Consider the following 13,972-nt stretch of genomic DNA (forward strand, 5'->3'; position numbering starts at 1 on the left):
AATTTCCATCCTTAGGACACGACTCTCTGGGGCTCCTGGGAGACTGACACCACTCTACAGAGCAAAGGTATGTGCAGAGATGAGCCCCTCCGTCCTGTCCTCGGCCATCCCTGGGCAGGAGGCAGGCAGAAGGGTTACCAGATGGGGGCAGCGCTGGCCAGCCTGAGAGCCCCTTCCGAATCCCCACTATGCCCAGGACAGGGGTCTTGCCTAGCACAAGCTTGGAGCACCCACCAGAGATGGTGGGACAGGGCAAGGGCAGTAGTCAGGCCCTGGTTATCTGTGGGCAGAGTGTTAGGAGAAAGGGCAGGAGAGGACAGATTCCGGGTCACAGGCATGGCCTGGCACCCAGTGCAAGCAGTCACCAGCCAGGTGACCCGTCACCTTAGTGAGCCTCTCCGAGCCTTAGTCTCTTGCTCTATAAAATGGAGGCCTAGTCCTGTGAACCTCAGCAATTGTCTATATAGAATCTTTGCAACTGTCACCTGAGCGTGCAGGTAACCTACTCGCAGGTGGTATGTACTGGAAGCTGGTTCCTTCCTTTGCTAATACCAGTTATGAATGTTAACACAGGCAGGGCCCACTCCCACACCTCACCAGTCTTGCTGCAGTGAATTTCCTGGTCAGTTTTGTAAGGTGCACAGGAAGCCCTGGGCCTGCCCTATGAGGCACCCTTCCCTCTGCATGGGTGCAGGACCCACGGCAGGGAGATGTGTCAGCACCTTCTCTCTCGATGATGTGGCTCCCAGGACATTCTACTTATTACTATTATTATAATTTTCTGGGTCAAGGAGATCTGGGAGGACTCCCTGAAGGAGGGAGCATGTCAGGTGAGCCTCAAAGGCCAATGGGAGGACATTAAAGGAGGAGTTGGGGAAGGAAGTTAGTCCTGTTCCTGAGCCCTTATCCTGGACCTGGGACCAGGTGGTCCTGAGAGGATGGGAGCCCTAGATGCCAAGACGTTTATGACCTGCCTTGGGTCCCAAAGGGCTATGAGGCATGAGAGACTGAGATGAGGCTGGGGGGGTGAATGTGCCTGTCTCAGGATTGTCTATGCCATCCCACAGGGTTCATGCCCCCTCCCCTTCTCCAGCTACCTCCATTCTGGCCCTGCCATCTGCCTGTGCAAGTGACACCACACCCGTCAGGGACCCCCTCCCCTCCCCTTGCCCCCTCTGTTCCCATCCCCTCTGACCCTACCCTCTTCTTCCCACCCTCCTATGTCCCTGTTCTCTTGCCCCCTGCCCTGGTCCCCACCCTGCCCTCATCCCCCACATCCTCACTCTCATCCCCTTGCCCTTGTCTCCTCCCACCCCTCCTTGTGTTCTACCCCCTGTGTCCTCTACCCCCAACTCCCCACCCTTGTCCCCTCAACCCTCATCCCCCTCCCTGTGCTTCCGCCATGTTACCACCCTCATCCCCATCCCCTTCTCTGTGCCCTCCATGTCCCTGTCCCACATCACACCACATCACAAGGGCCTCTTCCTCAAATATAGAACTCACAGGGTCATGGCTGTGTGGACCCCTTCAAAATTTCACCTGGGAAGTGTCTTGAGCTCTGTTAGGACTCTCAAGGCAGGCAGGTGGCCCCCTTGTGGCCCTAGTCCTCCATGATTCTCTCAGCACTGCTTCTGCGTCCTGAGTGTCCCAAAGGACCCTGACTCCCTCTGGTTTCTGTCTGTCTGTCCTCAAGGCCTCTCCTGTTTTCCTGCCCCTCCCTCACTGGTCACCCACTGCTCTGGGTCTCAGTTCAGTATAATGGCCCTCTTCTTCTTCATCCTCCTTCTCTAGGGCTGGAGGGGCCTGCCTGTCCCACGGTCTCCCCTGGGCTCAGCACAGAGCCTGATGGATACCAGACACTGGATAGAAACTCACAGAATGAATAAGTAAACGAATGAACAGTCAAATGAATGAGTGTACAAATGAAGGAATAAATGAATTAATGTGGAAATGAATTAATGGATGCCATGGGAAGTGGCAGGAGGGAGTAGCATGGTAGCCCAGGCCCCCTGGGATCTCACTAATAGTCCCACTGTGTCCCCCTCTCCCCAGTGCCCCGAGGTGTTCAGACTGGAATCCCCATGGCTTCACTGAGCCGGGCCCTGCGAGTGGCCACTGCACACCCTCGACAGAACCTGTCCCAGGGCCTGGGGCTTCGGGCCCTGTCCAACACTGTGGGCCCCACTGCTGAGAAGAGCGTGCCATACCAGCGCACTCTGAAGGAGGAGCAGGGCCCCTCAGCAGTGGCCCAAGGCCCAAGCCGGCCCCTACCCCGTGAAGCTAATGTGGTGGTCATTGGTGGGGGCAGCCTAGGCTGCCAGACCCTGTACCACCTGGCCAAACTGGGTGTGAGCAGCCCCGTGCTGCTAGAGCGGGAGTGGCTGACTTCAGGGACCACCTGGCACACGGCAGGTATGGAACTGGGGTATAGGCAGGGTGGGAGGGGCTGGGCAGGGCAAAGGGCCGTGGCCTGCAGGCCCTGGCTATTAGTGGCAACTGAGCTGGAGGGGGAGGAGCACTGAGGGAGGGTGACAGGTCAGGCTGAAGGAGGGCAGTTCAGGGAACCTCTTGCTCCCCATGGTTTTGAAGAGCTGGGAGGGGAGGAGAGGGGAGATGCACCTCCACGGCTGGAGCTGGGACTGGAGCTGTGACCGGAGCTGGGCACCCAGGCTGCTGTCTGCTCAGAGAGTGGAAGCCCCTTCCCCAGGAGAGCCATCAAGGTTGAGGGGCTTGCGAAGGGGCTGTTGAGGGGGATGAAGAGCAGGGTTGTCCATGCACCAGGTGCTTCTTCAGTTCTCATCGGGAGTAGCTTGGCAGTGTGTATTAAGCACTTACTATGTGCATGTCGCCAGGGCAGTCAACCTTCTGCCCTAACCCTTTAAATAGTGCTGGTAATCTGGCTCTCCTGACTTGCAGCATCTGCTGATTTCTGTGCTGTAAACTTGTACCTTGGCCAATTTCAGCTACCAGTGTCAGGTCACTGATCTAGGAGCTGGGCAGAGGTGCTCACAGCCGCTCTCGAGGGCTGGCATGTACCCCACTGCTTCTCTGCCCTTCCCCCATGACCTGCCTCAGCTGGGCTCCCAGCTTTCCCTTCAGTGTCACACCCACCACTTCCCTGGCCCCCTACTTTCCCACTGTTAGTGATAGCATGGACTGGGGCTTCAGTCCATCCTGAGTTGGGGTCCCGGCACCCCTGTTGACTGCAGTGCTCTTGGGCAAGGGACAGCACTGCTTTGTGCCACCTTCATTCCATCTCTGAAAGATCTATGCCTGCCTCCTGGAGATGCTCAGAGGATCGGATGAGGTCATTCCCATACAGCTCAGTTGGGGCCTTTGATACGGTCACTCTGTGAGTTGTCTTAGGGTTGGGGGTGACTTTAAGACACAGCTTTGACCCCGATATCTCCTGCTTAGCAACTTTGTGGGGCTCCCCATAGCCTGCAGAGAAAGACTGAGCTCTCTGTCTAGTATGGAGTCCCTGCCATGCTGGGCCTCTTAGAGAAAGGGGTGCCCCTGCCAACTCCCTGAGAGCTGACAGCCACCTGGCCCTCTTGCAGGCCTGCTGTGGCAGCTTCGGCCCAGTGACGTGGAGGTGGAGCTGCTGGCCCACACGCGTCGTGTGGTGAGCCATGACCTGGAGCAGGAGACAGGTCTGCACACGGGCTGGATCCAGAATGGGGGTCTCTTCATCGCCTCCAACCGCCAGCGGCTGGATGAGTACAAGCGGCTCATGTCGGTGAGTGTGAGCCTCTTGGGACAGGACGTCAAAGACCAAAGACCCATTCCTAGCCTGCCCTTGCTGGCCACCCTGCCCCCAGCTTCAGTTCTCTCACCTGTACAATGGGGATGATGTTACAGTGCTCATGCATGGTGCCTGGAAGTCAGGACGGGGCCAGTAATGGAAGTTAGGATTATTCTCATCCTATGAGGTGCCTACAGGGAGGTTCGCCTGCTGGCAGGGCAGTAGCAAGAAACACTCAGGAACTTAGGGAAGGCCATGTATTGGGGTGGGGTTTGTTCCCCATCCAGAGCAACCAGGCTATGCACCAAATTCCAAGGCATGGGGGAGGGATACTCCTCCAGAAACTCCATCCCTTATTCAGCACTGACTGAATACCTGCTCAACCACCTGGCTAGCAGAGTTCATACGCCAGGTGCTGAGTGCCTGTGGGTGCCCAGGGTAGGAGGCAGAGGCAGCGGGCTGCATTAGAACGCCTGGGACCCCATCCCATGGTCTCAGGAGACACACATTGCCCACTCTGACTTCTCCTCCTCCACTAGCTCAACAGTTCAAGGGTTCCAAGAAAGCCTCCAGCCCCCAGCTCAAGTTCCCATGCTGGAGGGCAGCATTCCTGCCACTTTTCATCCAGAATTCCCACACAGAGACTCTGATTGGCTCTGCTTCTCTCTAGTTGGCAGGAGCCTGTCCCAAGGGACCACCTCTGAGGACATGGGATTGGCTGCCCTCAGACTAATCAAATGTGATGGGGGGCATGGCCTAATAGGCACTGAGGGCTTCTGAGACAGAGGCTGACTTGGTCTCTACCATAGTCTCTATGAGTCAGATCCGACTTGATGGCAGTGAGTTTTTTATAGGGGGTTTGGTCTGGCCCGTGAAGCCTCAGCTTCAGGCCCCAAATATTAGACCCTTGGGGATCATTTTTATTTATTTTGTAGAATAAGCCCTTCAGTGCCAGGTACTGATCTAAATTCTTTAGCACAGCAACTACAGAAACTGTTGTTTTTGTTGGGTGCCATTGAGTGGTTTCCAACCCCTATTGACCCCCTGTGACAAAGTAAAACTGCCCCATAGGGTTTCCAAGTCATAAGTATATTGCCAGGAACAGATTGCCAGGTCTTTTCTTTTTTCTTTTTTCCCTCAGAATAGCTGGTGGGTTTGAACTTGTTGTAGGAAAAGAAGGTCCTTACCCCTTGCTGCGAAGATCCAATGATCATGACAGGTTGAAGAGGGAAAGCAAAAGGTTTATCGAGTATCGAATCCCAAGGAGACAGAGAGAATCATGTCTCCAAAATGTCTCCCACACAGAGGAGTGAACAGGATTATATAGGGAAATGGGAAGGGGGGTGGAAAATCCCATGCATGGCCAGGAATGTCTTTGTTCTTCTCTTCCCTGGTTACTCCAGACTCAGTGTCCCTCTTTCCAGGGTCGTCTTTGTTCATAGGCTATGGTTCTCAGCCGAAACAAGTCATGGGATAGGGTTATGCTTGGAAGAATGTATAATTGAAATGATCAAACCTAAATAACTCGGTGTCCATAAAAAGTTGACTATTCTATTTACTTAAAAGAAAGCAAAAGGAAGGGAAAAATAGCAAGTTAGTCACTATGATGAATATCTACTTTAATCATGCCTGCTAGTCTGTTAAAGTTCTGTCATTTTCAGTGAGGGGCCCCTTTGGCCTTCCACCTCAGCGCTTTGGCCTTCCACCTCAGCCTTCCACAAACTGCCAACCTCTCTCTTAGCAATGGAGCATTTAATTACTGTGCCACCTGGACTCCTTACAGAAATTATTACCACCCCATTTTCGGAGGGGGCATTGAGCAGCTAGCCCAGGTCACATTCTTATGCAGTAGCTGGTTCAAGGGACAGGGACAGGTGGGGTCATGGTGATGGTCAAGGCTTCCAGGAGTCAGCAGACCTGGAGAAAGGCCTGGGAGGCCTAGACGGGAGAGGAGAGAGGGCCTGAGGCGAGGTCCTCTTGGGCTGGTCATTTCCTCCGGGTCTCCTAGCTGGGCAAGGTCTATGGTGTGGAGTCGCATGTGCTGAGCCCAGCGGAGACCAAGGCACTGTACCCACTGATGAACGTGGATGACCTCTACGGGACCCTGTATGTGCCACACGACGGGACCATGGACCCTGCCGGCACCTGTACCACCCTGGCTAGGGCTGCTACTGCCCGAGGAGCCCAGGTACTAAGGGCCCAGCTCTCTGCAAAGGGAGCACCAAACCTCATTGCATCCAGACACTGATACTTCCTTCCTCTTTCTCCTTCTGTGGCCTGGCCTGTGGACAAGTGGGGCCTCTCAAAATCTCTCCTTCTTCCTTGGTCTCAATTACACAAGTAATTGTAGAAAAAAATGAGAAAAGACAAAGAAACAAAAAGAAGAGATTAAAGTCACCCAGAGGTAACAAGTCTTGACATTTTAATCTGCTTCACACCAAACTTTTTAAAAAAAATTGTAGTTAGGGAGAAACTTTACAAGGCACATTCATTTTCCATTCAATGATTCATGCACATTTTGTTTCGTGACATTGGCTGCAATCCCCTCAATGTAACAGCTCTCTTCCCACTTCCTCCCTGGGTTCCTGTTTCCATTTGTCCTTCTTTCCTGCCTTCTGAGCTTTGTTTTGGGGCAAAAGCTGCCCTTTTGGTCTTGGGTGGTTGACAGTACTGAGGAGCACGTTCCTCACAGGTGTGATTATTCACTTTATGGGCCTGTCTGTTGTTTGGCTGAAAGGTGATCCCTGGGGGTGGGTTCAATTCCAGGCTTGAAGGGTGTCTAAGTGCCATAGTCTCTGGAGTTCCACCAGTCTCTATCAGACCAGTAAGTCTGATCATTGTTATAAACACTTTTTTCTATGAAGATTTATATATTAATATGTATTATATATATATATATATATATATATATAAATAGATATATATGTATGTATACCTATGTGTATCATGGGAGCTCTGGTAGCATAGTGGCTAATGCACTTGACTGCTAACCAGAAGGCTGGCGGTTCAAACCCACCAGCCACTCCTCGGAAGGAAGGTTGGGCAATCCTACTTCCATAGTGATACTGCCTCAGAAACCCAAGGAAGGGTCGCTATGAGTCAGGGCTGACTTGACGGCACATAACAACAACAAACAACAACATGTGTATCATATATAAGTATGTATTATATATATATATATACCTATGTGTATCATATATAAGTATATGTGTATTATAACTGGAAATACATAGTTATGTATAAGTACATGTATACATACCATGTACTGTCAAGTTGACTCTGACTCATGGCACCCTGATGTGTGTCAGAGTAGAACTACCCTCCAGAGGGTCTTCAGTAGCTGAGTTTTTGAAAATAGATCACCAGGCCTTTTGTCTGAGGCAGATCTGGGTGGACTCAAACTTCCTACCTTTCGATGAGCAGCCATATTAGAACCTGGTTCTGTGACCTTTCTCACAGACAGGAGATATTAGTCACAGTCTTGCTTTTTAAGAAAACACTCAGCTGCTTTTTCACTTCCTGAAGAGGAGCCAACCTTTCTGGGTCAAGTTCTCCACATCCAGGGATATGTGGATTTGATTGAGTTCCCGGCACTGCGGCCACCTTGCTGCCCCAATAGTGTCACTCAAGGGGAGCCATGTGGCCCCAGCTCCCATTGAGGATGGGTATCTGGTGAGAATGGGTGATCAGTGACCACAAGAGCCCCAGATGGCCCTGGAAGCAGCTCTCTTAACCCCAGGTCATTGAGAACTGCCCAGTGACCGGCATCCGAGTGCGGACAGATGACTTTGGAGTGCGGCGGGTTGCAGCCGTAGAGACCAAATATGGCTCCATCCAGACACCCATCGTGGTCAACTGTGCAGGTGAGGGCAGGGCTTCTCTTGGCAACAGTGGCCACTGCTGCTCCCACACTTGGCCTGGCCTCGCCATCTGGGGGAGGGGAGGGCCAGGTGTGCCCTGGCAGCAACTCTGGCTATGCCCCTTGGCTGGCTGGCAGCCCCAACCAAGCGTAGCAGAGCTGACCACGTATTCTGCCTGCAGGAGTGTGGGCCAGTGCTGTAGGGCAGATGGCCGGAGTCAAGGTCCCGCTGGTGGCCATGCACCATGCCTACGTCGTCACTGAGCGCATTGAGGGCATCCAGGTGAGAGAGAGCCCAGGTGCTTCCTGTCGGGCCATGGAGAGGCACAGGGGCCTGGCTCAACTAGGTGCAGCCTGTGTGACCTGCATGGGGCCCCTCACCACCCAGCCTCAGTTCCCTTAGCTTCACCATGGGTATCTCAGGTACTTTGAGACGTAAATGAAGCAATGCAGGTGGAGCCCTAATGCCTAACCCCCTTGGCCTTAGGGCATAGCTAACCATGCTAACCCCAAACCATAGTCCTGCCTGCCCTGCTTGGGCAGCCAGGCTCACTGCTGTGTTCTGCACCCTGGCATCCCTGGGAATCCTGAGGTTTTCATACTGGGGAGCACTGATTTGTACCCTCAGAGCCTCCAGAGGACCCTGGAGACACCTCTGCCAGGGAAAGCCATGGTTCTGAGGTCCCCTGCCCCCTTTCCTCCTCACTCACCTCCTCTCTTCTGTGGTGGTGGCTTCCTGCCACCTAGTCATTACCCATCCCACTTCCCTTCCTTCCTCCCGCTGTCCATCCATAGACTCCCCCATCTGTTCATTCCTTCTCCCATTGATCCCTTCATCCCACCATTTATCTTTCCTCTTTCTCCTTCCCTTTCTTGATTCCTCCTGTCACCGAGCCCTCCACCTATTCCTCCCTCCACCCTTCCTTCCATCCCTCCCTCCATCCTTTCCTCCACCCCCTCCACTTATCCTTCACTTTACCATCTCTCCATCCCCCCATCTATTTTCTTTCCTCTTCCCATCTCACCAGCCCTCCATCCATTCATCTTTCTGTTGATCCCTCCCTCCATCCAGCCCTCCATCTGTCTGACCATCTATCCATCCATCCAAACATCCATCTCCCATCCATCTGTCCCTCAGGGGCTGTAACAGAGGAAAAGACTTAGTTCTTGCCCTCTTGGGGCTGAGGACATGTGAAGAATTACATAAACAATTCTAGAATAGGCTGAGGGGGACACTGATGGGGTGGGTGCAGCAGGGAAGCTGGCTGGGTGAAGCCGTGAGGATGAATAGGTGGTTAAGGAGGGCTGCACGGGACCTGGCAGTTCAGAGAGATGGAACAAGAGGGTGGAGTTGATAGAAAAGGAGACGAGCTTCCATTGTTTGAAGTCAGGAGTCAGTAGGCTCCAACAGAGAGTCCAGATGCCTGGACCCACTGTGCTGGGAACCTTGTCCCCACCTGCATGTGCCTGGCTTCCCTCCTGTCACTGGAAGACAATATGTGGACAGAGTGGGGATGAGTGTGGAGCTGGGGCAGGAGCTGCTGGCTGGATGTGCTGGGCAGCCCTTTCCTGTGGGCTCCTTTTGGGCTACTGTGTGCCACCACAATTGGCGTCTGGGGAGGCCAGACAGGCCATTCTTCGCCTGCTCTGTGGGAGAGCTGCTCCTGGATGTGGCCGCCAGAGGTCGCCCTCAGGCTGCAGTGGGTTCCCAGAAGGCCTGTGGTGCCTCAGGGGTGATAGGAGAGGGGGGCTATGTGCTGGGGGTGGGTCTTGGGGACCCACTTCAGTCGAGAGTGTCCACAGACCCAGGACAGAGGCCTCTCCATCCTCCAGTTCCACTGAAATGCCTGACTTTGAGGCACCCTTTCAGGGAGAAACAGGGCAGAGTTTGAGCTGTGAATTCTGAGGTCCAAGCTGAGCTGAGGGTGGCATGACTTATAGGGAAGGGTCCTCCATTTGCGCCTGACAGTGAAGCCTATCCTAGAGCATGGGGGATGACCTCCAGCTTATGGCTCTGAAACTTCATTGGAGGAAAAAGGTCATTTGGGCTAGGGGACAAGGTTCACCTGCTCCCCCCTATCCCGTGGCCACACAGGGGTTTCTGAGACCTTGGCCGTATGTGTTCCCTAGGGCTGCCATAACAAAGAGCCACACTTGTGAGAGTAGAAGTGTATCCCCCCACTTCTCTGGAGCCTGGCTGTTGAAATTCAGGACGTGAGCAGGGCCATGTTCTGTCCATCGAGGGAGAATCCTTTCTTGTCTATCCTGGCTTCTGGTGGCCCCAGGTGTTCCTGGCTTATAGCTGCAGCATTGTCACATGGTCATCTTCCTTCTGTCTGTGTCTCTTCTCTTTTAAAAGACACCACTCAGATGGGATTAGGACCCACCCTACTCCAGTGTGACCTCCTGTTAATTGATAACATCATCAAAGATCCTATAGTATTTCCAAATAAGGTTATGTTCACAAGTACAGATCTTAAGACTGCAACATACATTTGGGGGAGATAATTTGACCCATAACCAGGGGCTTCCTGAGGCCCTAGTGGGGCAGTGGTCTAAGTCTGGGCCAGGAGCTCCCTCCCCAACCCCGAAAGGGTCAGAGAGCAGCTTTCTTCATGCTGAGGTGGGTCCAGAGCAGGGAGCCTGGGGCATGTGCCTGGGAGGCTGCTGCTGCCCACCTGCCCCCTGCCCCCTACACATCTGGTCAAGAGGCCCCTGGGTCTGGGCAGCTGTGTGCTGACAGGCTTCATGCCCACCTCTGTATCTGGACTGTCCTAGACCTGGGCCCCGCAGCCTCAATGTTCTGAAGGCTGGAGTCCGAATTCCAGGTGTGAGCAGGGCCATGCTCTCTTTATTGGCTTGAGGGGAGGCCCTTGTCTTGTCTTTGGGCATTCCTTGGTTTATAGATGGGCCCTCCCAGGCTGTCTCCTCCCTGTCTGTGACTCCCTTTTCACAAGACACTGTTGTTGTTGTTATTGCCATTGAGTTAGACCCGACTCATAGTTGGATTTCTGAAGCAATATCACTATGGAAATAGATTGCCCAAACTTCCTTCCGAGGAGTGGCACTACTCAGGCACTAATCAGAAGGGACCAAGGCCAGGAACCAGTTTACTCTGGTGCCATGACATTAATTTGACTGATAATGTTGTAGGAAAACAAGGTCCTTACCCCCTGTCATGAAGAGCCAATGATCACAACAGGTTGAAGAGGGAAAGTAAAAGGTTTATTGAGTATCAATCCCCAAGGAGACAGTGAGAATCATGTCTCTAAAATGTCTGTCTCCTTGTGCAGGAGGGTGAACATGATTATATAGGGAGATGGGAAGGGGGTTAAGATCTCTTAAACGGCCAGGAATGCCTTTGTTCTTCTCTTCTTTGGTTACTCCAAAACATCTGCAAAGAAAAACATATTTCCCCAAACAAAGTCAGTTTCACCGGTGTAGAATGTGGACTTCAGCAGATCTTTTTGGAGACACCACAGCACAGCAAAGCCTTGAGTGTCGTCCTTCCTATTCCAGTCTGTTCGCCTGGTGCTCTGACACTTTACGGCACTGATGGCCTTTGCACAGGTTCCCCTCCTTTCACAGGTGTCGGTGGGCACTCACAGGCCCTTTCAGTCTAGAAAGCTGTGTGTATTAAGCCTGAGTCTCTTCTTGGATTATTGTTTTGAAATTTTCCTCTCCTCGTTTTTCTCAAGTTAAACCTTCAGGATTGACCTTGTGATTTTTCTCACCTTTTTCCTCTCCTGATTTCTAATTCCTGATGGTTTATAGCCTAACATCTGAAAGATGATCTTCTCCAGCCCCCCTGCTGAACTTCTGATTTTGGTTCTCCTGTCTCCCTTAAACAACTCTTTCTTGATCTTAGCTTGCTCGTTTCTCAGAGCACCTTGTCTTGTGGACCAACATCAACTCATATCTCTGAAGTTCTGATTGCAGTTTTGCTTTTGAGAGTGATTTTATAGCTGAGTGGAAGCTGGAGAGAGTCACTTGCAGGGCTTCTTGCTGGGCGTTGAACAGCCGCTTTCGTGCGACCCTGACATCAGTGTCCAGCACCTTCTCTGGGCCCTGCTGTGACTCCAGAGAAGAAGCTCCACCTCCTGCCAAGTAGGGGTGTTGGCATGTGGATGTCGGCTTCAGTCCTCACTCCTGTGCCCTAGGTTCTCAATCTCCTGGGACCCACTTCTCCAGAGCACAATGCCTGTGTGGGGATGGTGGGCACCTGGATCCAACAGTTGAATTCTTTCACCAACCGTCTTGTGTTCAGAGGGCCCTGGGCCCATGTGCACTCAGCTTTGTGGGCTCTGTTGGGCTGGGGATGAATGGGGCACACTTGTCCCTGCCCTTCCTCTCTACCCATCCCCTCCTTCCTTTTTAGTCCTTTGTTGTCATCTTACGGGAAAGGGAAGACCTGAATGTGGATGATTTCCCCACTGCATGTAAGCAGAAGGCCCTGGCCCATGCTGTCCTCAGGGCCCAGTGCCACCTTGTGTGTCCTGGTGGAGGTGATGGTGCTGAGTGGTGCAGGAGCCAGGTCTCTGCCCAGCCCAGCTAACTAAGGCCCCTCTGCTCTGCCATTTAGAACATGCCCAACGTCCGTGACCATGATGCCTCCGTCTACCTCCGTCTGCAGGGAGACGCCTTATCTGTGGGTGGCTACGAGGCTAACCCCATCTTCTGGGAAGAGGTGAGCAGCTGAGAGTCCCTAGGGGACTTCCTCCCAGGGAGCATTGTGGGTGACACGTTGGGGGATGCTCTTAGCCTGGAAAAGTCTCTTCCTGACACCCCTGCCTACTTAACCTTCTTTATCTGCACACTTGAGGAATGACAGGGGCAAGTCCCCATGAGGGCCAAACCCCTGAAAAGAACATCCCCCCGGGGCCAGAACAGGGGCTGGTGAAGGGTGTGCCTCAAACATCAACAGTGAGAGGCCACAAAACTGTAAGCTACTGGCCTTATAAGATGGGGAAAACTTTAGGTCCATTGCCCAGTAGCAGACAGCACTGACTCTACCCCCACAGCTGCAACAGCTCTTCCCCAGGCCAAGTGCCCTCCTGGAGGCTGTTGGATTTGAGTGCATGTGGCCATCCCTGCCCCATGCTCATGCATTTAGTCCCTGAATGCACTGGCTAGTTGGCTACTTGGGCCAGGGAGTACTTTACTTTCTGGGGAAATAGAGGGAGTGACAAGAAAAATCCACGGTGCCTATATTTTGGGGGGAGACTTACAGTAAACAAACAAGCAATATATAATGTGATTTTTGGGTCACAATCTGTGCATTGAGCAAAGTTGGCAGGTAGAGGAAAAGCCTAGAGAAATTGGGGTAAAAGGACTAACTTTGGACTGGCAGTCAGGGCGGGCTCCCTGGAGGAGGTGGTGTTTGAGCAGAGAAGGAATAAGCTGACCATAGATGGTCTGGGTGAGGAGGAAGAGGGGCAGAGGGGAGAGGCCTGAGGTCAATGCCAGTGTGCCTACAGAACTGATGGAGGTCAATGTGGCAGGTCAGTGGGGGAGGTGGGCTGCCGGTGGGCTCACTGAGGCCTTTTGGAAGGGATTCTATGTCAGCTGTTGTGGTACCCATGGGAGACCTGAGAGCAAAACTGATTTAGGAGGATGCATGGGTGCAGGCAAGGAGGCAGGTGGCCAGGGTCGAGGTACTACAACAAGCAGGCCAAGTGGGTGGCAGTCACAGGCTGGCCTACCCAGGAGAGGAGCAGATAGGCCCTGCTGAGGGCCTGATGGTGGGGGAGACAGACCAAGGGGACCTGTGGGTGACCACACCAGCCCCTTGCCTGACTCTGCTTAGCTTGCCCCTGTCCCGAGGAGGCCAGAGGTGAGGCTGGAAGGAAGGGTTTGAGGTGGCTATCTCCTGGGGACACCATCCTTTCCCAGTGACCACAGGACACGGTCCTTGACCCTTTCACACAGGTGTCAGATAAGTTTGCCTTCGGCCTCTTTGACTTGGACTGGGACGTGTTCACCCAGCACATTGAAGGTGCCATCAACCGAGTCCCCGTGCTAGAGAAGACGGGGATCAAGTCCACGGTCTGTGGCCCGGGTGAGTGCTGGGGCCTGGAGCTGGGTAAGGCCTCCTTGAGTCAGTGGCTCCCTGCTGTTGATAGTACCTGATCGCACTCATGGACCAGCCTCTTGTCTGATGGGGGAGACCCAGGGCCTCTAGTGCACACAGCACAGCCAGTGGGGGCTTTGACAGGAAGCACAGCCTGGGGTGTAAGCAGGCTCCCAGACCAGAAGCACCAGCCCAGCCCTGAAGGGTGAGGGCTGTGGACATGTGTGTGGGGCTGCGGCGACAAGGATGTAGGACAGTGGGGATAAGAGTACAGGGCTATGGGGATGAGCGGATGAGA

General features: G+C 53.3%; 1 protein-coding gene across 1 annotated transcript in view; it reads left to right on the forward strand.

Moving 5' to 3' along the window:
- Positions 1-2,081: 2,081 nt before the first annotated feature.
- SARDH (sarcosine dehydrogenase) overlaps positions 2,082-13,972 on the forward strand; it is a 56,623-nt gene continuing 44,732 nt past the window's right edge. The window contains exons 1-7 of the mRNA XM_007954301.1: positions 2,082-2,412; positions 3,561-3,739; positions 5,754-5,933; positions 7,485-7,608; positions 7,787-7,887; positions 12,187-12,291; positions 13,533-13,662. Of these exons, the coding sequence (XP_007952492.1) occupies positions 2,082-2,412; positions 3,561-3,739; positions 5,754-5,933; positions 7,485-7,608; positions 7,787-7,887; positions 12,187-12,291; positions 13,533-13,662 (1,150 nt within the window). The remainder of the gene's footprint in view (positions 2,413-3,560; positions 3,740-5,753; positions 5,934-7,484; positions 7,609-7,786; positions 7,888-12,186; positions 12,292-13,532; positions 13,663-13,972) is intronic.

Source organism: Orycteropus afer, unplaced genomic scaffold (genome assembly GCF_000298275.1).
Source record: "Orycteropus afer afer isolate SDZICR_OR568_19922 unplaced genomic scaffold, OryAfe1.0 scaffold00456, whole genome shotgun sequence".
NCBI lineage: Eukaryota > Metazoa > Chordata > Mammalia > Tubulidentata > Orycteropodidae > Orycteropus > Orycteropus afer.